The 25,505-nt window shown below is 43.2% G+C and overlaps 1 protein-coding gene and 1 long non-coding RNA gene across 4 annotated transcripts in view; one reads left to right on the top strand and one right to left on the bottom strand.

Annotated features, from left to right (window-relative positions):
- Positions 1-12,468, bottom strand: part of NUB1 (negative regulator of ubiquitin like proteins 1) — a 28,302-nt gene extending 15,834 nt beyond the window's left edge. Inside the window, exons 1-7 of one of the 3 annotated variants that reach the window (XM_082473780.1) lie at positions 12,351-12,468; positions 9,761-9,878; positions 7,037-7,204; positions 5,265-5,323; positions 4,171-4,241; positions 1,518-1,700; positions 919-1,010 (exon numbers count right to left, since the gene is read on the bottom strand). In XM_082473780.1, the coding sequence (XP_082329906.1) occupies positions 919-1,010; positions 1,518-1,700; positions 4,171-4,241; positions 5,265-5,323; positions 7,037-7,204; positions 9,761-9,878; positions 12,351-12,421 (762 nt within the window). In that variant the 5' untranslated portion in view covers positions 12,422-12,468. Of the gene's footprint in view, positions 1-918; positions 1,011-1,517; positions 1,701-4,170; positions 4,242-5,264; positions 5,324-7,036; positions 7,205-9,760; positions 9,879-12,136; positions 12,158-12,221 lie in introns of those variants that run through there. The other 2 variants (XM_082473781.1, XM_082473782.1) reach the window with 2 other exon arrangements.
- A 117-nt stretch (positions 12,469-12,585) lies between these two features.
- LOC309666399 lies at positions 12,586-24,397 on the top strand. The gene is made up of 3 exons (XR_014267075.1): positions 12,586-13,235; positions 20,984-21,756; positions 23,616-24,397. It is a non-coding gene; the product is annotated as an uncharacterized lncRNA (long non-coding RNA).
- Positions 24,398-25,505: the final 1,108 nt, after the last annotated feature.

The raw sequence follows: 25,505 nt of genomic DNA, 5'->3' as shown, positions 1-25,505 counted from the left end.
TCCTTTTTAAAAAGAGCATTCATTTCACTCTCTATGCTTAATCAGGTTTTTTCTGAAGTATTTGTCAACTGTAGCATTTCTAAAACAATTTTTGCAAGGTGATCCAAATTTCTTTAAAGTTCATTAATATTTTTAGATTTGAATTTGTATATAATTCGATTTTGTAAAGGTTTCCCCTAAAGATCTAAATATCATCATTTAATATACGAATGTAATATCTGCAGTGGGCAAATAGTTGCCATAAAAAAATCAATTCAATGAGAGTTACAAAGTTCTCTTATTAAAACTTAACTTTAATCCTTAATTTTAAATCCATAATTCATATAGTGAAACCTACTCAAAAGTGTCCTTTAAAGACCAAAAAATTAAAATTAACTTGACCCACAGTCAGTAAAGCTTTTCATATAAGAAGCTACTGGACTCCAGCTCAGAGACTGATCTCATGGGCCAAGTTGTAGATGCTTCTAGAAAGACCCCCTTGGATATGTTCAAAGGTAAAGCCACTTCCCCCTTACTCCAAATTAGAGAACGGGGCTGTGGAGAGACAGGGGAAGAGATGGCAGAATCATCTGTCACACTTTTCCCAAACTACCTAGCACCCCAGCCCCCTCTTCTGATCCATCCCTTAGGGAATGTGGCCCCCAAGTAAAATAAACTACAGCAAAACAAACACTGCCACAGGAAGCCACTGCTCCAGGACAGTGAGGTCCTGCCGTTCTGTACTCAGGCACTGAAACTCACAGGGTGAGCCGGCCAGATGCAGCGCTCATCACATGGTCATGTTCTCTGTTTATGAGCTGGAGACTGAAAGCTGTTTCTAATCCTTTACAATAACATTCCAAGATAAAATAAATAGAAAACCACTTCTGTTCTGACAGCAGATCAAAGAACAAGCCATAAATTTCTTACAGTACTTACTTTTCTTTCTGATGGAGGGATTCTGATTGATCTGCCCGTCTGGTTAGCTATGTCTAAGTATGGTGTGGTTTCTGGATCCACCACCATCTCAGCTGCAACAAAACCAAAAGGAACTCCATTAGTTCAATGTTAAAAAGCGATGATGGTGACATTAAAAATGTTAGACTGTAGGGGAAGAAAGGCCAACAAGAAATGTGACACTCGGGCTTCCCTGGTGGTGCAGTGGTTGAGAGTCTGCCTGTTAATGCAGGGGACACGGGTTCGAGCCCTGGTCTGGGAGGATCCCACATGCCGCGGAGCGACTAGGCCCGTGAGCCACAATTACTGAGCGTGCGCGTCTGGAGCCTGTGCTCCGCAACAAGAGAGGCCGCGATAGTGACAGGCCCGCGCACCGCGATGAAGAGTGGCCCCTGCTTGCCGCAACTGGAGAAAGCCCTCGCACAGAAACGAAGACCCAACACAGCCAAAAATAAATAAAATAAATTTATAAGAAAAAAAAAAGAAATGTGATACTCCCCTCCCACGCACGCCCCCGGCCCATTTGCGTGATTTGCTGCCACCTTTGAGGACTTGAGCGAAAAGCCTGAAGCTCTGTGTACCTCTCTCTGCCAGTATCTCCAGGCCTCTCTTAGTCCTCTGAATTCTTTTTTCTTTTAGTTTGGCTTCATTCTGCTCTTCTTCTTCAATCTGGGAATTTTTTCTCAGATCCTCTTCAGACTGTTTTAGTTCGAGCACCATAGCTTTTACATTGTGGGTCACTCCCTGTTCCTCAAGTGTTTTCCCTGTCAAAATCAGAAATGCATGTTATAAAAAGTCATTAAATTTACTGGGTAATAGGCCATCTTCTATGTTAAATGGAATTCTTAAGCCTGAGTCAGCACTTGCAAACCACCATGCCACATGATTGGTAAGAAGATGTTTAAATTTGGCTGTTTACCTATGTTATTGTTAAGCACTGGTTAAAATCAGCCAGTGAAAATGAGCTGACTAAATTAATCCTTTGTAATTTTCTTTATTCTCATCATAAGGTCAAATTAAAGCAATCAACTGCTTGAGAATCTACTGCAAAGAGAGACATGAATTCTCCCCCCCTCTAGCTGGAGGTATAATCCAGTTCTCAGCAATGGACTGGAGGCCAGAGTGCAGCGGCGCACCGTGAGAGGTAATTTACTGAAGTGGGTAAAAACAAACACCTTGGGTTCCACCCCTTCCTAACTCTATGGCCCTGAGTGAACCACTTACTGTCCACGTCCTCACATACAAAATGGGAATAAAGACAGAGGGAGAAGTCAGTGGAACAGAATGAAAGAGAATATGAACAAAATCAAAAGCTGGCTCTATGAAAAAAATTAATCAAATATACAAACCTAACAAAAATTAAGTCAAAGATGCAAAAAAACAACAAACAAAAGGAAAAAGGGTAAATATAGATAGCAAACATTATAAAATAACAAAATAATATTATGAACTATAAGCATATAAATTTGAACATATTTCTGAAAACTCTAGTTGGACACACATTCATATACATACATACATATACATACACATATATATATTTAGAAACTCGACAACCATTCTAACATTTATATTGAAAAATAAAGGACTTCCTTGGTGGCACAGTGGTTTAAGAGTCCACCTGCCAATGCAGGGGACACGGGTTCGAGCCCTGGTCTGGGAAGATCCCACATGCCGCGGAGCAACTAAGCCCGTGCGCCACAACTACTGAGCCTGCGCTCTAGAGCCCACGAGCCACAACTACTGAAGCCTGCACGCCTAGAGCCCATGCTCTGCAACGAGAAGCCACCGCAATGAGAAGCCTGCGCACCGCAACGAAGAGTAGCCCCCGCTCGCCGCAACTAGAGAAAGCCCGTGCATAGCAACAAAGACCCAATGCAGCCAAAAATAAATTAATAATTTAAAAAAAAGAAAAAGAAAGATCCATCAATGGCCAAGTTACCTTGATAAAGAAGAGCCAAGAGGGAGACTCATCTTACTAGATTTTAAAGCCACAACAACAAACAAACAAACAAACAAAAACCTCTGGTGAGACTATCCGTGCAGCCCTGGGCTTGAGGAAAGAACTTCTTAAAACACGAACAATAAGGTGAAAAACTGATGGATTTGATAACATCAAAATCAAGGATTTCTGCCCAATGAAGGATACCACAAACTAATTAACATAGAGATGAGATGACAAACAGTGCAAAGATATCTAAAACAGGTAACAGGAAATGGCTAGAGGTGATGCCGGAAAGGCCGACTAGGGCTAGGCTGTGAAGGCTGCGTTACATCAGGCTGGGATGGGAACCTGACTCTCCGTGGGCCATAGGAACCTACTGGAAACCAAACAGACTACAGTGCTTGCCCGAACTGCTGCAACAGCTAACCCGTCTCCCAAGTCCATTCGTGTCTCCTTCACATCCATTCCCCTACTGCAGCCAAAGTGATCTTTGAAGCACAAATATAACTGTGTCCACTCCCCAGCACCAATGGCTTCCCACCTCTCTGGAGAGAAGCGCTCTAATACCGAGTAAGGCTCAGGTCCAGGGTTCCTCAGCAGCACTACTGGCATCCTGAGCTGCACTAAGTCTCTGCTGTGGGGACCGTTCGGTGCCTTGATGTTCAGCACCATCCCTGGTCTCTTCCCATTAACTGTTATGAGCACAACCTCCCCTGGCCCCCTGCTACCAAGTCATGACAACCCGAAATGTCTCCGGACATCGCCAAATGTCCCCTGGGTGGCAAAGTCACCCTTGGTTAAGAACCACCACTATAATCTTTACAATGTGGCCTGTCCGCCTGGCCCTCCATCCTTAAACAGCACTGCCCTCTGCTCACCTGCTACACTCAGCCACACTGGACCTTTTCCATCCCTCGAGTTCACACGATGGGGCTCTGACACGAGGCGCTCTGTCTGGAGCGCTCCCCACCGCAGCCTCCTCCCCGTCTTCACTCAGCTTTAGCTCTTCTCCCTCAGGGAGAATTCACTAGAAACTCTATTTTACTTTCAGCACGCCTAGACTTCCATTCTGTAACATTTCATCAGACCTCTACTGAGTATCTCTGGAAAAGCTGCTTCCTGCTTTACATTTTTATTTTAGTAAACTCTAAAATAATTGGTTTTGCATTATATACGTGATAAAGCCACCCAAAATTTTTGAACAGAGGAAGAGTGCGAAAAAAAGATACAAAGTCATTATTTCTCTATTGACTTGATTTACAAATTCTGCATACTTTGCCATAACATACCTAGTTGAAGTTGTTTCTTATTTATGACAATTTTGATATAATTTTCTTGAAATCCAAAGGTTTCAGCTATTCTGTAAAATAAACCAGAAAACTATAGGTAACCAAATTTGTTATTTATTATCCATTAAATAGATTTTAATCATGATAGCTATTTTATACATTCTTCTCAGAAACACCCAGTATTCCAATTTACTGACTCTCAACATTACTTCAGATAAAGTCAGCTTACTAGATGGTTATTTGAAACTGTGTCAGAGACAATGTCCTTTTATAAACTATCTGTTTTACTATTTGGTTCCTTGTGAAGTAGAGACCACTGGTGCCGTGTATCTGTTTGAACAGGAGGGCCCTAGCTGCATGTCAGGAGAAAATCCATCCTCTATACCTTCTGCGGTCTCCTTGGAGGAGCCCATAATAGGGGGGGTTGGTCCATACAATCTTCTGCTCATTGTGTGTTGAATGAATGATGCTTCCTGAATCCATCCCTAACAGCCCTGATGTAGACCAAAGAAGAAAATGAGAAAAATCACTTTAAGAAACACTGACTGGCTATCCCTGGAGGTATTCAAAATACTTACCATTTAAAAATACACAAGTAGATGAAGTAATTGACCAGGTCTCAAAAGTTAGATTTTCACTGGTATGTGACAGGCAGGTATTTTTTTTCGTTTTACAAATGGGCCAACAGCCTGAAACTGGCTGAAATACTTCACTGAACACCACAGCAAGCTATTAGTGCATTAAGGAATAAAATTCAAAACTAATGATCTGGCCAGTATCAGGCTGTCTCCTATTTCTATCACTCATTCATTGATTCAAACACGGATCAAGTACATGCATCCAGAGTTCCCACCTGCTCTCAAGTTACACCAGGAAGTGAAGGAGATTGCTGCAAGTCCTGAGTTCTCACTTTGCCCTTAAATGCCAGTGTGAGCCTGCATAAGTCCTTCAGCCTCAAAGCCTCAATTTTCCCTTCCATTCAGTGACGATAATCATACCTGCCCCATCTCTCTTACAGGATGGCCAGGGAGGATCAAATGAGAGGGTGTAAAAGAGCCAAGAGCACCTGGGGCACAGGGCACACAGATACTTACTTAGACCTCAGTTCTCTGCCAGTGACATGCAGTCGGGTCTCCAACAAGTTTTTTCTATCCTATTTAAAAATAAGACAAATAAAATGCACTTGAATTTGACACTTTTTGGAGCTGTTACTCTGCCTATAAAACCAGACAGGTTGATATCAGAGGATGTAAATACTCGCATGCCTAGCATGAAGCTATTGAACAAAACCTGACGTGTGCTGACCCTGTGACCCGGAAGTCCTCAAGGGGGCAGCAGTGTGGCACCACAGGCAGGGCTTCAGTCTCTGGGGGGATGTCAGCTGCTCAGTGGGGTTTGTCCCCTGTCTACTCAAGGGAGCTGGCCTCTGCTCCACAAGGACCCATCCCACAACCTCTGGCACTGGGGCCACCTCAGTGAGCAAAAGAGATAGTCCCTTCAGCACTCTCCCACTGAGGAGGGAGCAGCAAGACGTGTTCTTGGAACCTTTCCTTCTCGGATGGCTGGGCTTCAGAGGAAAATATGGGACCACCAGGGACACCTATGAGACCACGCAAATCATCTGCTCTGATTCCATACTCACCAATCAGCTTTCTGACTGGTGGTCTGGTTTCCCAGGTACTTGATACTAGCAATGAAGAGTCCTGTATATACATACTGCCCTTTAAGTTCCCGAACTGGCATTCTGAGATAGATACATATATAATTTCCTTCTTCTAATAAAGCTCTTTGTTTTTCCTAGAAATTTTTAACAGCTTTATAGGGATGTAACTTACATACCTTAAAGTTCCCTGTCTAAAAGTATAAGAGTCAATGGTTTCTAGTGTATTTACAGAGTTATACAACCGTTATCATAATCAAATTTCAGAACATTTTCACCATCTCCCCAATCAAACATGTGCCATACCTCCTATTCCCTCCCCTTCCCCCACCCCAGACAACCATGAATATATTTTCTGTCTCTATGGATTCGCCTACTCTAGATATTTCCTATCAATGGAACAACACAGTATGTGGCTTTTTGTGTCTGGCTTCTTGCATAATGTTTTTGAGGTTCGTTCATGTTGTAGAGCATTGGTACTTCGTTCCTTTTTATGGCTGAATAATATTCATTGTATGGGCGCACTCCATTTATCCACCGACAGACATCTGGGTTGTGTCCACCTTTTGGCTATTGTGAACTGAGCTGCTACAAACGTTCATGTACAAGTTTTTGTGTAGACATAGCTTTCATTCCTCTTGGAGTAAAATAGCTGGGTCATATGGTAACTCTTATACACACTTATTTTCATTTCTTCTGAGAATAATTAACATTGCTCAGTCTGAAGAGGCACCCTTGGGTGCCCTGCCTCAGTAACATTTCTGGACTTCAACTACTGAGGACGTGGCCCTGACACAGGTGGCCCAGGTTACGGTGGCCCTGCTTGGGCGCTCTGCTATGCCTCTGGCTTCCACTGGCATAGAAAAAAAGACGAATTCCTTTGTGATGTGTCCTACTGCACACAGTTTTAGAAAATCTGAAATAATCTTTTATTCCCCATTTTTGCTAAATGTTCATTCAAACTCTAGAAAAGGTAAGAATGTGACGCACAGCTCTGTGAAGCCTGCAGGCCAGACTACTTTGTAAACGTTCCAGCTTAAGAATCCATAAAATTGACTTTTAAGTTTTTAAATGTTCAACATGTAAAGTAACTGAAAAGAATTTTATCTTTGGATTGTATCTTTAAAAAGAACTCATAATTTATTTAATCGCATTACCAAGTTAACTAAGCATTAGTAACTATGTAAATTTGGGGAAACTACTCACTTTTTTCACCCGTGGCGGTAAGAAGACTTCGATTGTAGCGATTCCTGTTGCTTTATAGTGCTCATTGCCTGTGCCACGCTCCACTGCTTTGCAACGTATTTCTTCTATTATCTTTTCTACTTCATTTTCACAACATTCTAGCTTGTCAGAGTACTTCTTAGCAAGGTCCTATGAAGAAAAATTTAAAAACACAGATCAATACAGTACCAACTCAAAAAAGAAAAAAAGTATAATACACAACAGTGCATGTGGGACTCTAAGGCGAAAAAACTAATGAGTGGTGGTCACCCCCGTTATAGTGAAATCCAGACTGTGGCTTGACATCTTGAGAGGTGTAGAGTTTAGAGAGGACCCAGGGAAACATCAAAACCAGGAAAGGACAGGAAAATAGGCCCAAGAGAGAAAGTAAGACCAGTTGGGATTACGCTAGGGGGGGAAAGCAAGGTGGGCTGTGACTTATGTAACTGCAGTATATACACAATTATACTGCGGCTGCAGTATATACACAATTATTTTTAGGAATAATGAACTGTTCAATACCACTAAAGGGTGGGGACAAAAAAAACAAAAACACAAACAGAGAAAACATTCTAATTTTCCTAACTTGTGAGAACAAGTCAGGTTAGATGATGGTGTAAGTATATATTTATAATAGGGGAGATGTTCATGGTACACATAAGTTACAAAACAGATCAGAGGATCTCCCTGGTGGCGCAGTGGTTAAGAATCTGCCTGCCAATGCAGGGGACACGGGTTCGAGCCCTGGTCCGGGAAGATCCCACATGCCATGGGGCAACTAAGCCTGTGCGCCACAACTACTGAGCCTGCGTTCTAGAGCCCGTGGGCCACAACTACTGAGGCCTGCACGCCTAGAGCCCGTGCTCCACAACAAGAGATGCCACCGCAATGAGAAGCTGGTGCACCACAAAGAAGAGTGGTCCCTGCTCACCGCAATTAGAGAAAGCCCGTGCGTAGCAACTAAGACCCAACACAGCCAAAAATAAATAAATAAAATAAATTTAAAAAAAAAACAAAAAACAAAACTTTCTGTAATTCTCTAGAAAACATAAACATAATTACCCAGTGAGGGTTTTTTTCCCCCTCCTGACACCAACCAATTCTGACACCAACTGGATGTCCTACAATTCAATTCAGTTCTGTCACTAACGACCTGGAGTTAGAGGCAGACTCCACAGGCTAAGGGCTCAATCCCACACGTCTGCCTTCACTTCAGGCACCAGGTATCAGGCCCCCAGGTTACCCACACTTCTGTCTGACTTGGCTACAAAGTCAAGGGACCCTACAACCCCTACTCCTTCAGTCTTGGTAATTTGCTAGAATAACTCCACAGAACTCAGGAAAATGCTCTACTTATTATTATAGTTTATGATAAAGAGTACAAATGAACATCTATATGGAGATGTACATATGGCAAAGTCTGGAAGAGTCCAGAGTGCAGGAGCTTCTGTTCCTGTGGAGCTGCAATGTGCTACTCTCTGGCGCATGGACGTGTCTGCCAATCTGGAAGCTCCCAAAATCCATCATTTAAGGGTTTTTATGAAGGCTCCATTATGTAGGCACGATTGATTAAATCACTGGGATTGATTAAATCACTGGCCGTTGGTGAGTTGCTTGATCTCCAGCCCTCTGCCCTCACCAGAGGTGGGAGGGTAGGGCTGAAAGTTGCAAGCTTCTAATCAAAGTCTGGTCTTTTAGGGGAGCAGCCCCACCCTGAAGCTCTCTCCAAAGAGCTGCCTCTTAGAACAAAAGATGCCCCTGTCACCCTTACCACTCGGGAATTTCCAAGGGTTTTAGGAGCTCCGTGCCAGGAACTGGGGACAGAAAACAGCTTTCTTATTATGTCACACCTAGTTTCTAAGCCAAGAATTTATAACAAGCAGATTCAGAAGAAAGATCAGAAGGTTTGCAACAACTAAGAAGTGAGTCCTGTCAGGAACGAGAGAGACAGGAAAACTCTAAGACCCTGACACAGCTATCACCTCCCAAGCACGTCACTGTGTCACAACACAGGACAATTTGATGCCCTCCTGACAATCCTTAGTCCTTGATAAATGTTACACTGTTTATCTCAATATACTCAGACTGAGAAAACAGAGAAGTACATTCTAGGATATTCCAATGTAATAGATTTCTATCAAAAATGATTAATGTTCCTCAGCTTCAAAAGGCAGGCAAACTTCAATTTCTAGAAGTTTCACTTATGTAAAATAATGCCATTTCTGATGATACCATAAAAAACCGAGACAAAATTATTAGGAAAATATATTTTGGAAAAATGAACAGATAGCCATAGTGTAAACAAAGCTGGGGGAGGGAAGCATTGTCTTACAGCAGACCACAGTAGCAAGGAGGGCTGAGAACCCACCAGAACACTAACCCTGAACAGCTCACACACTAAGCTTCTGACTGGAACTGCCCCGCTAGCAGGAACACCCAGATTAGTAAACTTAGGTAACATCGTGAAGGTATTAGAAATGATATATGCCAAAATAATTAGATGCCATTCTCATATAAATAAAATCTTTTTAAATAAAAATAAGCTTGCCAACTGCTAATAAAATGTGGGAACCTGCTTTTCACTAATGTTTTTGGTTATGACAAAAGTTTACCTGGTTGTGCCTGGCAATTTCTGGTGACTTCAGAATCTTACTTACCAAGGAGACTTACGCACTACTAATTATTAATGTCTTAAAAGAAAAATACCTTCAATGCCAAACCAACTTTTTTATTTTCATCTGTATATGGAGGCTTCCAGAGTTGAATTCTGTCTTCCCTTAAAAACTGGGTCAATTTTGCTTGGAGATATTTCTTTTGCGCCATCCTTGAAAGCAAAACAGTACATCAATGATACCCCACGCCACATTTCAAAGTGTTTTATAACTTACCTAATACACTGACAGGTTTTGTAGAGTAAGCAGAGGTCTCCTCCACTCCTCCTTCCCCAGTTTAATCTAAATTACTTTTAGATTAGGTTTTAACTAGCTCCAGGCTTCTCTAAAAGATATATATATTACATACAGACTGAAATATATATTACATATGCAATTATATATATTACATAAAAATACATATTTCAAAGTTGCTAATATGTAGCAAGGTTTATTACACTTTTCTATTTCTTAACCTGCTATTATTCTAAGAGAAAAGATAAGATAAATCCCTAAAGTAGTGAACTTAAACAATCTGACGCAGAGCTTATCAATTCTCCTGTATGTTGGCTATTTCAACACAAAAAACCAATCACCCTGGCAGGTAAACATGAAGAAAAGCTAGCTTGAACCATGAACTATCAATAATAAATATTTTCTACATCTAAATTTTTAAAATTAAAAATTTAGTGTTTACAATCCTAGAAAAGTTATGCATTCTATTTTGTGATAAAGCATAAAAGCAAATCTACATATACTATTCAAATCAATACTGGCTGGGCCATCATTTTACAGATGAGAAAACCAAGGCCCAAGTTTGTAAAATGACTCGATCAAGGATGCAAAATTAGGCAGCATTATAACTAGCACTGGAACTTCTGCCTACAACACTGGACCACTGGAGTCTGCCTTCTGTCGCGAAATCCCCTGCTGCTTCTCTGTCCTGTGCATGTAACTACTCTCTCCCAAAGAATCACACGCAGCAATGGAGCTGTCTACTCGTCCTTCACTAGCACACCAATTCAAAGGGGTGAGTGAGGCTGCTAGAGAATAAAACAGCTGACAGGGGCAGTACAGCCAAAACAGATAAGCAGTAAGAAAAGTCAAAAGTTATTACTCCTGAAGGATGAAGACACAGTCTAGGGAGTGAAAAAATATGTTAAGAGTTAATGTAACCTAGATAAGTAACTTTCTTTTTTTTATTCAGGGCCTGTATTCCACACTCCCCAAAACTCAATTCACCCGATTTTTAAATCAAGTTCGAGAACTTAAGTGTATTCCATAAACAAGTGTTTTAAAAGAAAGTTCAAATCTATTTTATATCAAGCTGGAGGCAAGAAAAAGGGTAATCAGGATAGCGGGGAGAAAAGGGATAAAGAAAAAAAACACATCAAAGAGGGGGTTGTGTGCATCCAGGTAACCTACAAAAGAACCCCAGATTTTCAAGCACTAATAAATTGCTTCTCGCACAGAAAAGCATATTAGCACTTATGAGCATTAGCTTTCCAAACACAATAACTTACAGGACCACTACACAAAGTTAGTTCTCTACTCGTAAATGTTCAGAAATTCCCACTAAAGTATCACTTGTGGGGAGAGGGCCATTTACTGGAGCCAAGCTATCTCGAAGGCTGAATGCACAGCCCTCTGCCATCCAAGCAGCTACCTGACCAAAGTCTCAAAGGATTTCCTAAAACTAGTGTTCGGCCCACACTCCACCCAACCAGCAAATAAACAGCAAGGAGGGTCTATGAACCATCACTTATGTTTGAGAAAAGATTACACCACTGTCTTGAAACTTACAAAACTTCACTTCCAGACAACTGAATAAACGAGGATACATATTTTAAATCAAATCAAAAGGGAAAAAGGTTTAATAAATCAGTTTCCGATTTTAACTGGAGAACTGAACGTTTCATGGATGCCATACAATGTTCGGCAACACAGCCCCCCACCAAAAGCAGAAATTCATTAGTACTACTGCTCTAAACTGAAAGCGAAAGGGTATCAAACGTTCCTTTAAAATTTCACTTTCACTTTTGTAATAAATCGATCAACGCTACCTTTCCCCAGAGCTTTTCAAATATATATCTATATATATATTCATTCAAAATACATTAATTTTTCTCTTAGGCAGTCTATTAACAAGAATCTTGTATTAAAAAATAAGAGTATGGGAAGGAGTTGAGAAATACAGAATCAGATCGTCAAGGCTGGAGAAAATAAACAGTGTTTTCTCATTAAACAGCAAAGAAAATCTGTCTTTGCAAACAAATCCCAAATGGCATATCTGGAATTACAGTGTTATGACTCAAGCTTTTTGTATGGCTAATTAATTTTAATATATACATATATTTCTCTTTCTCCCTCCAAAGACACTATTCAATCTTCTTCTTAAATACCCAGCACCTCTGCCCAGCCCAGAGCAAACCTAGGGAGCGGCGAACGGCCGGCGCGACCTGAAGCCCCGGCCCGCCGACCCCAGTCCCGGCCGAGCCTCCGCGCAGGGCGCCCACCTCCCGCCGCTGCGGTCGCGCCCGACCCACACGGGGTTGGCGTCGGGGTCGCGCCGGGGGAGCGGGGGCGCCAGGCGGCGCGGCTGAGACCCGGGTCTGGGACTGGACGCCCAGCCGCCGTCTCCTCACCTGCGCCACAGCAGCGCCAACCGCGACCCGCCGAATGCCCGGATGCGGCGGCGGCCGCCGTTTGTTTTCATTCCGGGTGAGGCCGGCCCCGCCCCCGCAGCCTCTGTCGCCGGGCCGCCCCGCCCCCACGCGGTGGCGAAGCAGGGGTTGTGGGCGGGGGCTAAAATGGGGGCGGGATTGTGGGTAGGCTGTGGGCGGGGCTAAGACGGACCCGGGGGCGAGGCGGGAGTGCGGGACAAGGGTGGGGCGGGGTTGGGGCGAGGACCCTGGCTGGAGGCTGGGGGAAGATGTGGGCGGGCAGAGGGGAGGGCGAGAAGGAGCTGGGGCGAAGACCCCGCCCCGGACTTGCTGGGGGTCGGGGGCGGGGCTGGCGGGAAGACCCGGGCCGCGAGGTGCTGTAGGCCTCAGCCCGGAGCTGCGGAGACCGCCGGCCTAGCCTCTGAGGGCTGAGGCACTTGTCAGGGCGGGACTGCTGGCCCGGCCCGGTTTGCCTGACTTGAGGAAATGGAGCCTGGCTTCGTTTCTCCAGAAACCTCGAAAGAGGCCAGAGCACCTGGCAGGAAGTGCCTTTTTCCCCCCCGAGGGAGAGTCTGGACCTTCTGCAGCCGGGTCCGCCCCCCGCCCCCACCAGGCTGGGCCAGATGTTTTGTCCCCCCTAAAGTCCGGCTTTTCATCCCGCCGTCCATCACCCCGCCGGGGCCTCCCCTCGGTGAACTTCCCGGTCCCTTGCCCTCGCGCCTCTCCGCTCATTGCTGGCCTTCCTGAGCCGGTCCCCACACGCTGTCGGCGACGAGATCCGTGGAGATCCGCCTGCTGCCGAAGCGCTCTGCCGTCGGATGTGGTCCATACCCGTAAACCTCTGCGCGGCCGATGTCGGATGTCTAGGTGAGGAAATAAGACCAGGGTGCACAGGGGCTTCCCTGGCGGTCCAGGGGTTAGGACTCTGTGCTTCCAGTGCAGGGGGCGCGGGTTCCATCCCTGGTCGGGGAACTAAGATCCCACGTGGCGCGGCCAAAAAACAAACAAACAAAAAGACAAGGGTGCATAAAAACTTGAGGGCAATGTGTGAAATGCTCAGAGGTCGAGAGCAGAGCCTGGGTGGTTGAGCACAGGTCCTGGCCGAGCTTTGAGAGATGGTTACACCCGCCCTTGGCAGGACCCGGGAATGGAAGCTAGAGTCCGTCTCAGACCCCAGAAAGTTTACTCCGGTGAGGCTGTTGGCCCTTCCATTGCGAATCCCAAGGCCCTTCCTTGGACCCGCTCTAGCACTGCCGAGGGCTGGGGCTTGAGAGCTTGGGCCCGGCACCCGGCAGCCGGTTCCAGCCCTGGGTACCTGGGCAAGCTACCCGGCCCCCACCTCACCCGGGACGACAGTACCGCTGCCCGCCGGGGCACCGTGGAGAAACCGTGCGCTAGGATCTGGCCCTCTCCCTACACCGGGACAATCCCCAGGACACGAGTAGCCCCTGCATCACCTTTCCCAAAATGGATGTGTTGGGTCTAGAATCACACCAGGCGCCGCGGACGGTCTGAAAGAGGCTCTGCACACGCTCTGACACCCTCCACCAGGAGAGGGAAACACGACCCCCCCCCTCCTGGTGCCCTCCGACTCTCTGGGGGAAGCCTCAGGTGGGATGTGCGCCTAAATCCGTCTTCGGGCAGAGAAACGTGTTCCCAAAGGTGCCCTGTGTGCCAGTGTTCCTGGCCCCCACCGGGAGGACTCTGCACACACCATTCGAGTGACATCTGTTCCCTTTTTTCCTCCGCTGACCTGCAGGCGTTGCCCACGGGCCTGACAGGGCGCAGGAAGCAGGCAGATTGCTGTGTCTTTCCAAACAAGAGCCTCCTACCTCCGTAGCCTCCTTTGAGGACACAACCACTTAGGAAAGCTTTGAAATTAAAGTTCTTTACCTTGGGCCAAATCAACTTCTTAGTCAAGGCGAAAGACGAATGGCAAAACGGGGGAAAATATTGGCAGTTCACATCAGAGACAAATCTCTTTAGTACATAAAGAACTCTCACAATTTGATAAGAAAAAGACCAAAATAGAAAACTGGGCAAAAGCTATTAAAATATGATTCACTGAAAAGGAAATATAAATGGTTTGTAAGCATACGAAAAATTACTAATCTCATTCATGATGACATACTAGATATAAAACTACACCAAAATACCACTTTTTACCTTTCAGATTGAAAAAAAATTGGATACCATGCTATGATAACAAGGCTATGTGGAAATAGGCACCCTCATACCTTACTTGTGGAAGGTTAAATTGGTCCAACTCTTAAGAGGGCGATACAGCAGTATCTTTCAAGATGAAAATGCATAATTCAACTTTTATGGGTCTTACTGTATTTTATTAATCTGCCTCTTTTTCTGTTGTTCTTACACTTAGTGGCTTCAACTGCAATTTCTTGAGATGAAGAATTCTTAATTTGTGTATGTGTTTTGGTTGCTGTGGGTTTTGTGGTGATAAAGAATCAGGGGACTTCTGCATAACTGTTCCTACTTCCGGTGGAGTAAAACCGGAAAATCCTTAAACATCCTTTGCATGACAGTGAAATTTAATGCTAAATGTTACCAATTCTTGCTAGAGAAAAAATGAAAAGAGGGCTTCCCTGGTGGCGCAGTGGTTGAGAATCTGCCTGCCAATGCAGGGGACACGGGTTCGAGCCCTGGTCTGGGAAGATCCCACATGCCGCGGAGCAACTGGGCCCGTGAGCCACAATTGCTGAGCCTGCGCGTCTGGAGCCTGTGCTTCGCAACGGGAGAGGCCACGATAGTGAGAGGCCCGTGCACCGCGATGAAGAGTGGCCCCCGCTTGCCGCAACTGGAGAAAGCCCTCGCACAGAAACGAAGACCCAACACAGCCATAAATAAATAAATAAATAAATAAATAAATAATTTAAAAAAAAAGAATTTAAAAAAAAAAAAAAAAAAAAAAAAAAAAAAAAAATGAAAAGAAACAGGAAGTTTTGGCAGTTCAGCTTTATTTATAGTTGCTTGGATCAGAACAATATACATGCAGTGGGTTAAGTTGTGTGGTAAACTAATTTTTTTATAGATGGAGAAATGGATTTGAAAAGAAAATAACTTCATTCTTGATTTTTCTACTTATAAATGGGAATTTCCGAGGAGTGGTTATAAACTAGAATTTTGGGGGGAATTTGAATGATGATTCATACTTTCAGTCTGGTAAGTTTTCAGTTTCACTGATATTAGGAGATATGGTCGTTTTATTCAGCATCTTGGCTGGATGAGAAGACTGTGGAAGGAACAGAGAAAACAAGCGGGTGGAGAGGGAGGTTTGTTCCCATCTGATTGGGAATACATAATTTCAGTCACCCTTGAAAATGATAGAAGCTGAAAGAAGTTATGAAAATATCAGATGAGAGTTACTCCGAGACTCAGGAGACATGGGCTGGGAGAATAGATCTCAGGTACTATCAGAAAGGAGTTGGCCTGCTCACCTGTGACTCGGGTAGAATCATTCTAGAAGCATTTAGCCCTCATGTTCTGTGTCCTGGTTTTGAATCTCTGACATATCCTGGTCCCAGATGTTTAACACAAGTACTCCATTCATCTGTCTCCCAAAAGATGCGTACGTAGGCAATGTACTAACTTTGAAAAATAAAATAAAATAAGGGCAGAGACGATGAAGTAAATTAAACCATGGTATCAATACTACTGAATTAAGTTCTGGGTAATCTATCTGTGTTCTACTGTTTAATCCATTTTTAAAGTTAAAAAGAATTCTATATACAACATTTGTTTTGTGATTTAAATTTAGGGATGAATTAAAACTAAGGTGACTATGAAGGCAAGAAAGTAGCTAATCATTGCTGTAGGCTTACAGTTTGAAAAACTTCTATGGAATGCTAGAATACTTCTTTTTTCTTTTTTTTTACTTAATTCCAGATAACTTATAAATCACATATTATGCAAGACAATTAAAAAGATAAAATCAGAGGGGGACTTCCCTGGCAGTCCAGTGGTTAAAACTCCGCGCTTCCAAGGCAGGGGCGTGGGTTCGATCCCTGGTCGGGGAACTAAGATCCCACATGCCGGGCAGTACGGCCTAAAAAAAAAAAAAAGATAAAATCAGAAATCTTCACTATCCCTGTTCTCTAAATAAAACCTAATGCCTAAAACTTTGGGGAATGTTTAACAGGTTTATTTTCTTTCATCACATTAAAGATGCCATTCCATTGTCTTCTGGCTTTATTGTTTCTAAAGTCAGCCAACAATCTTCAAAGGTAATGTATCTTTTTTTTTTTTTCTGGATTCTCTTAACATTTTATGTTTATCTTTGGTTTTCAGCAGTCCTGCTATGATGTGCTAGGTGTGGCTGGCTTTGTGTTTATCTTGCTTTGGAGTCATAGTGCTTCTTGAATCTATGATTTGATGTCTCATCAGTTTTGGGAAACTCTTGGTTATTATCTCTTTTGGTATTGCCCCATTCTCTTTCTTTTTTCTGGGAAACCAATTACATATATGTTTCACCGTCTCATAGTGTCACACATGTCCTAATGCTTGTTTCTGTATTTTTTCCATTCTTTCCTTTTGTGCTTCAATTTGTATATTCTCTATTGATTTGTCCCCAGTTCACTAACCCTGTCTTCTGTTGTGTCTAATGTACTGAATTCATAATTTTATTTAATGTACTTTTTAGCTCTAGAGCTTCCATTTGATTTATTTTTCCAGATTTCAATACTCAAGTAAAATTCTCCATCTTTTCCTCTATTTTCTTGAACATGTTAACCATAGTGATTTTAAAGTCAGGTAACTTCAGTATCTGGCTTAACTGTGGGTCTGTTTCTATTGTCTTTTCTCTCTTGTTTTTCATATATCTGGTAATTTTTTATTAGATGCCAAATTTTGCTTGTAAAAAGTTGTAGAGGCTTCAAATGTTATTATCCTCCAGGGAGGGTTTACCCCTTACTCCAAGAGACCAATGAGAAGAGTAGCCAATCTCCTTAATCTAATCAGAGACCGTACTGAGTCACGGCTGCATTGAGATCCTGGTAGGGCTCAGTCTACCTCTGTGTCTCCAACTTCCACCTGGGAGCCTGGGGTTTGCTCTGCAGTGACCCACCCCATCAGCACCCCAGCAGGTCTCAAATGCAAATCTTCACCTTGCAAGTCTATCAAAAGCTTCCTCTGCTTTTCAGAGGCTTTCCGCTTAAATTTCAGTTTCTTGAAATACAGAGTTGCCCAGAATCTGGCACATGTCCTTGGAATTCCCCACTCGGTCTCTGCCAAAAGCTCCGCTGTTTGCCTGTCCCCAGCAGTGGCCCTCTGCGGACTCAAAGTCTGGATTCTCAGCCTCATGCCTGTGTCCAGAATTGGCAGATGCCCTCAGGGTAAATAAAAGTGGCTGGAGACATTAGCTCACCCTCTGGGGTTCTCTGCTCCCTGGAGTCTTTTTTTTTTTTTTTAATTTATTTAATTTATTTATTTTTGGCTGCGTTGGGTCTTCGTTACTGCACGCGGGCTTTCTCTAGTTGCGGCGAGTGGGCGCTACTCTTGGTTGAGGTGCGCAGGCTTCTCATTGCGGTGGCTTCTCTTGTTGCGGAGCACGGGCTCTAGGCGCATGGGCTTCAGTAGTTGTGGCACGCATGTTCAGTAGTTGTGGCTCTTGGGCTCCAGAGCACAGGCTCAGTAGTTGTGGCGCACAGGCTTAGTTGCTCCGCGGCATGTGGGATCTTCCTGGACCAGGGATCGAACCCGTGTCCCCTGCATTGGCAGGTGGATTCTTAACCACTGCGCCACCAGGGAAGCCCCTGCTTTCTGGAGTCTTAATTCCTCCAGCTCTTGTCTCTTCAGCAGCTCTTCACTGCCTTCAAAGTGATGGATTCTGACGTTTCTTTCTGGCTTTTCTAGTTGTTGTTAGTGGGAACGTTGGTCTGCTGCAAGCTGCTTTATCACCCCTGAGAGTGGACATTCAGTTTATTGATGGACCACTATGTAAATTAAAAGGTAAAAGTGATGGGACTTCCCTGGTGCGTTTAGCAGAAACCAACAATTATTACTTAAGAAAATAGGGGTTTATTTTTCTCCCTTCAAAGGAGTCCAGAGGTCTGTAGTCCAGAGCTGATACCATCACTGAAGGTTCTTTTAATCTTCCTTCTGGAGAAAAACATTTGTACTTTGATGGAAAAGTACCCGTTATCTGTAACACACCCTTCCACCTGATCAGACCCAGGCAGCTACTTCACAACTCTAACTAACTGTAGGTAACTAATAGCAATGCAGAATTCCTGTCTGTAACTGAGCAGATGCTGCCCTTTCAGGTAAAGGTTCAAGTGTCTTCCCTCCTACCCTGTGGAAAGCCAGTTTTATCTCCATTTTCCATTCATTTCAACATTCCTTTACTCCATATGAATTTGTGCTTCTTGGCACCTTATAACATCTGCTTAGTTCCCTCATGAGTTCAATAAAATCTTTAACATATGTTCATTTTATATCTGAATGTGAGGCATGATTTTACTTTTTTTCTGAAACTTACCTTTTAACACTTTTTATGCCATCAACAAAAGATGTCAGCTGTACCTCCAGGCATTGTGTTTGTGGTCCAGATGAGAAGAAGGGGGAAGGGCTAAGAATGAAAAGTATGTCAACTAACTCTGTCCATTTTTATCTGGAAAACCATAGCTTGTCCAGAAGCCCCACTCCTAAACTTCCTCTCACTTCTGACTGATAAGGAAAAAAATGTCACCTCATCACTACTAGTTGCAAGGCACGACGGGAAATTACTGCTCACCCCCCCACCAAAAAAAACCAGCAACGACCTGGTAATCGATTAGCAAGGAAGAAGGGGAGAATGGACTTTGGGTAGACAGCCAGCAGCCTCTGGGTCAACAAGAACTCATTTAGGCAAAGCTTAAGGTTGATGACATCTATCTCTTGATGTTTCCCACTTTCCCTTTCTTCCCCATCTGCCTTCTCACCCCCACCCATGCCCATTTATCTCACAAGCACTAATTACTAAGCTGTTCCAGCCTATTAAGGGATTCATCCCAATGTATCAGACACTTAGTGTGTTACCTCAAAGGGGGGATAAAATAGCAGCCAGTAATGGAATTATTGTAAAGAGCGTGTCAGTAATGGAATTGCTGTAATCAGGGGTGGTCTTGTGAGGCAGCCTTTGCTGGGAGCGTCTTCCCCATGTTCCCTACAACATTGGCCAATGCCTGTGCTACCTGCACATGAGGCCTAGCCTAAGGCAACCAATCCCAATACCCGGAACATCCTAGGAATACTATTTAACAATTTTTTTCTTGTTTTTTTATTTCAAAAAATTTTAAATAAAAAAATTTTTAAAAATTTTAAATAATAAAGTGAGAAGAAAAAATATAGATCCTTCAATGTTTCATTATCTAAAATATAACCATTATTAATATTTCAATGTAAAATTTCCAATGTTTTCTTTCTAATAAGAGCTTTACTTAGATATAATCATCAATCCACATGCAAAATTTTTCATCCTTTTAAAAATTAATATATCTTAAGAGTGTTTATTATTATTTCACACCTTCATCACTTAATTTCAGCAGCTACCTAACATCTCACCAAGTGGACATGCCACTCCATTGTTTCCTGTTGATTTATGTGTGTTTTAGCTACATGCAGACTGCCTGCTGGAACAGAGACTCAAAATAACAAAGGGAGGAATTTCCTGGCGGTCCAGTGGTTAGGATGCAGTGCTTTCACTGCCGGGTCCCAGTTTCGATCCCTGGTCAGAGAACTAAGATCCTGCAAGCCATGTGGCGTGGCCAACAAACAAACAAAGGGAAATTTGAATTTACAGTTTTCTTATCCAAACAGACCAGCTCTAGTATGGTGGCTCCACGGTGCAGACAAAGAGGCTTTTTCCATCTCATTGCTCTGCCGTCGCCCGGGAGCTGCCCACATCAGCACAGTCCCAGCTGGCTCACGACTACTACGTCCACATTCTAGACAGAGAGTAGGGGAGCCTCAGTCAGAAGCCACATCCTCGCTTTTGCTTGTATCTCCATTGGCCAGCACTTAGTCACATGGTCACCTGGGTGCAAGGGAGGCTGGGAAATGTAGTCATAAATTTTGACAGCCATGTGCTGACCTAGGTCAGGGATTCCGTCATAATTGGAGAGCAAGGGAAATGGATATTGATTGCAGACAACTAGTTGCAAGGTTGTTTCTAATGATTCACTGTTTACAATGGTGAAGGTCATCTTTGATGTAAAGCTTTTTCTATACTTAGGGTTTTTGTTGTGGTTGTTGGTTGCTCTGTTTTGTTTTGTTTTGTTCAGTGACATTCCCCGAAGTAGAATGAGTAGATAAAAGGGTACAGATCTTAGACTCTCCATACTTACTGTACTCATACATTCTCTTTACTCCCTCACCAGAATTGGATACTATAATTTTTTATTGAATAAATTTGACATATAACATTGTGTACAGCATGTTACATTGACATTTATGTATTGTAATATGATTGCCATTGTCACAATATTCATCACATTACATAATTATCGTACAATACTCTTGTCTATATTCACTATACTGTGCATTAGATCCCTGTGACTTATTTACTACTCGTTGAAAGTTTATAAGATACTATAATATTTTTTTAATCTGCCTTTTTCAAGGGAAAAAGAAGGAGCAGGAAGAGGAGGAGAGTTGAAGAGAAGGAAGGAGATATTTTGTGGTTCTTGTGATGTTAGTATGTGTTTCATACTAGCAGGGCAAACACCTTCCGGTGTTTGCTTACTGGCCATATTTTCTTTTTTATGAAACCATTTGCTAGTGTCTGAGTTAGACCCTGTGAGGTCAAGGATCAGACTCACTCAGGAATCTCAGATAACGGAGGATTTACTATAATGGTTCACATGGGAGTAGGAAGAGCAGAAGCTTCAACCTCGTCTGGCCTCGTGGTAACACAGTTGGACTCCGTGGAAACTAGATTATAATTCTTGACTAGAAGGGTCTGGGGCAGCCCCAAGATTTACAGGATTGGTTGATTTACTGCCTTCTTAGCAACAGGAGTTTGTTTACCTGTTCAGGTGTGTCTCTGCTTCTCCTGGTTGTGCCATCCACCGGCTTCCTCACCCTTGCTGGGAAGGGCCCCCCCCCCCACCACTGCATTAGCAGGTGCAAGTCTGGTATAATCAGCACTGTTACTGGGGAGACCCAAAGCACAAGGTAGGCTCAGCCCAGTGTCTCTGGGTTTAGTAAAACACATCCATAAAGGTATCTTTAAACTTTGTTATATCACAAGTCACACTATAGAGACTGTTCAGATTATTTATAATTGTACCATTGCCTGGTTCAAAAGCTAAGTGAAAAAGAAAAGGGAACAAGGCCTTACTTGGACTTATTCTACCATACTTTGCAGTGTCCCTCGAGCTGCAGACCAGAGAAGGTAGGTACACCCCACCACTTTCTTTTAGCCAAAATAATTTTGAAGTAATGTTAACCAATTCATAAATGTTAGCCATATTTAATAAAACTTCCTCTATACCTTCTACTCTGTAAATAATTAATAATAATAATAATAATAGAATGATAGTTAACATTTATTTAGTACTCCCTATGCACCAGGAACTATTCTAAACGCATTGCATGTGTTAATCATTTAATCCTTGTAAGAACCCGATGAGAAAAGCACCATTACTACCTCCATTTTCCAGATGAGGAAGTGAGGCACAGAGATCTTAAGTAACTTGCCCAAGATCACCCAGCTACTAAGCGGCAGAGAAGGATTTGAATCCAGTAGTCTGGCTCCAGAGCTCGTGTTCTTCACCACACATGCTTACTCATTGTTTTTACTGCTTCATTGTTCCTCTGTTTGTTTTCACTGTTTGCTGAGCACATATGGTTGAATTTATACAAGTTAATTTCTTATGCACGTGACTCTAATAAGGAAAAACTGGAACTAACCTAAATGTCCATCAATACACAACGTTAAATGAATGATAGTATGTCCTTATTATAAACACGATGCAGCCACTAAGAAGAATGAGGTAGATCTATATGCACATAGGACATGGGAAGGTGTAAAACTAAAACTGTAAGAAGCAAGTTACAGAACAATGTGTCTAGCATAGTCCCATTAAAAACCCGGTGTATGTGTATACGTGCATTTACAGATGCATGTATATTTACCTCTAAGAACACTGAAAACAGCTTGGAAAGATCTCACGAAGAGCGACTGAGAAGGGAGTGAATAGGGCCTTTCACTTTTACTCTTTATACTTCAGAACTGTTTTAATTTTGACAACAGGCACGTATTACTTCTTTGAGGGAAGAGAGACTTGATCTTAAATTTCTATTTCTTCCATCAGTGCCTAGCACAGCAGATGCCTAGTAAATATATACTAATTTATAATAATTCCCTAGGAACACTTATTAGAAGCTTCTGTTCTCTGATTACTCCATAAATTTCAAGATGAATCTATTTTGGACACATTACACGAGCATAGAAATACCCATTGTCTTTGCTAGGAACCATACATGCCCTTCCCATCATATGAAGAGTGTGTCAGACAGGAAGGGACCGCCTCTCCTGGAGCGGGTCTGACTAAGAGGGACACCCCCTTAGTCCAAAGAGACTGCAGTGTGGGAGGCGAGCCAGGCAGGAGAGGCAACCAGACTGGAGAGGCTGCTGGAAGAAGGCAGGTCCCGGGGTGCTCAGAGCACAATGCACAGGGGCTTTTGTACAAGGGGAGGTCCTGCAGGGTCCTGCTTGGCTTCAATCACCCCTTTTCTTTGATACTCCTCAGTCCTGAAAGGGAAGAGGGGTGGGACAACAAAGGGAATAAAGTTTCGCATAGAGATCAGTCATAAACTTAGTAAGGGGACTTGGTTTTTGGGGGACTCAGTTTCAGCAAGGGGATTAGCCTGTGGCAGGAGGAAGCCCCCCAAGTAAGACAGTGCGGTTAGAGGAGAGAGAGAACAAAGGGAACATGATGTCAGACAAGGTTGGAGGGATGAGCCGGCCTCGTGGGGCCCAGCATGACTGCCCCTTGGGAGCAAGAATCCACTAAGATGGTGAGAACCAGGGTGCATGGTAGGAATGCAGAAGAGCGGCCAAACCAAGAGACGGCTAGAGATTGGACCTTCCAGGGGTTGTGAGGGATGGGCTACAGGAAGTGGGCAGGACAGAGGGGTCAAGGTCACTCCCACGTTTCTGGCTGGGTGGACAGCAGTACCAGTCACTGAATGGGAATGGGAGGCCCTGGAAGAGAACTGGCCTGTTTCATTTCTGTTTATTGTTTTTAGGAGGGAGAGGTTTGGAAGGACTCAAAAGTTCAGTTTTGGAGATGTTAAATTTAAGTTTGGAAACGTCTTTGAGACGGGCAAGAGGGATGTCTGGGAAGAATATGACTAAAAGAGGAGAGATCTTGGTTAGAGATATAACTCTCTGAGACATGTGTGCTCACGCACAGAAATCGAAGGCATAGACGTGGATTCGTAAGAAAGCACAAGGCTCAGAGCACAGAGAGATGAGACGTGGTGCAGGGGACTCGTCAGCGGCTCAGAGCTCTGACAACGATGGGTGCACCTTTTGCAGAAATAAGGAGAATGAGTGTTGAGAAACTGCTCCAGCAAATGTGCCAGCCTGAGTGGTCACCAAGAAGAAAACTCTAGTGAGTGCCAAGCAGGAGCTAGTTTATGCAATGAAGATGTGTAGAGGAAGCACAAGGTGTCAAAGCAGAAATGAGATTCGGGCAAAAGCTAGATACCTGCACAGACATCCCCAGGAACCAGCAGGCAGAAGGTGTTTTGGTGGCCGCTGAGCTAAACCTTACCCAGAAAAGTGGGTTTGAGTATTTTGTCAGTTTTTTTCTTTGCATACCGTGAAGTTACTGAGTGCAGCACACACTGACTGTATGGTGGGAAGTATCAATATCTCCTCTTCACTTCGGAGGAGTGCCACAGGCTGACAGCATAAGTGCCCAGGGAAGATGATGTTGACACCACAGGAGCACGCAGAACCAAGGAAGGACGCAAGAACTGATTGTATCATCAGCTGATAGACCATTAAAAAGAATTGCTAATGATGGATCATGGCATGATTTCTTCTTTTTTTTTTAATTAATTTTCATTGGAGTATAGTTGCTTTATAATGTTATGTTAGTTTCTTGCTGATCACTGCATGATTTCTGGCTTATAACTCGAGTCCAAAAACTTTTGTGGCATTGCTGTAAAAAAACCCTTCCTTTCTCTTGTACTTAACTATGTGGAAGTTTCTCAGCACCAGCACCTATAACAATAAAAAAAAGGAACTGATCTGATGTTAATGTATCTTATTCCAGTAGAGAGAGAAATAAACTGATTGGGAGAGAAAAACAACCTCATTCACCTCATCAAGAGATGCATTTCCAATAAAAATTTACTTTTTTATGTTTAACAATTATTTGCCAAAATTAGCAACCCATATATATTGCTTTAATCAAATACATGTTACTAATAATGGCAATGATAACCCTAGCCAGAAGAAACGTTTCAGTACTTAAAGACTTCGGATCATAGGAAACCTATCAGGTTTCTCAGCAACATAAATATAAATTTAAGGAAACCTGATAGGAATAATTCATAAAAGACTTCCAAACATATATTATATTAGTATAAAATTAGATGTGGGAAGTGGATGGAAAGACAAGTTTAGGAAGAAAAAGGAACAGTTAAAGAAGAACTTAGGGTTTCCCTGGTGGCGCAGTGGTTGAGAGTCTGCCTGCCAATGCAGGGCACACAGGTTCGAGCCCTGGTCTGGGAAGATCCCACATGCCGTGGAGCAGCTAGGCCCGTGTGCCACAACTACTGAGCCTGCGCGTCTGGAGCCTGGGCCCCGCAACAAGGGATGCTGTGATAGTGAGAGGCCTGCGCACCGCAATGAAGAGTGGCTGCCGCTTGCCGCAACTAGAAAAAGCCCTCGCACGAAACGAAGACCCAACACAGCCATAAATAAATAAATAAATAAAATCCATGATTGTCTGCTTTCATGCTCTAAAAAAAAAAAAAAAAAAAGAACTTATATATTTTTATTTAATTAATTAATTTATTTATTTTTCTTTTTCTAAATCCCAAGCTCCTAATTTATCCCTCACCCTTTTCCCCTCTGATAACCATAAGTTTGTTTTCTATGTCTATGAGTCTGTTTCTGTTTTG

The sequence above is a fragment of the Balaenoptera physalus genome, assembly GCF_965194825.1.
Source record: "Balaenoptera physalus genome assembly, chromosome: 8".
NCBI lineage: Eukaryota > Metazoa > Chordata > Mammalia > Artiodactyla > Balaenopteridae > Balaenoptera > Balaenoptera physalus.
This window is presented reverse-complemented; position numbering and strand designations above follow the sequence as displayed.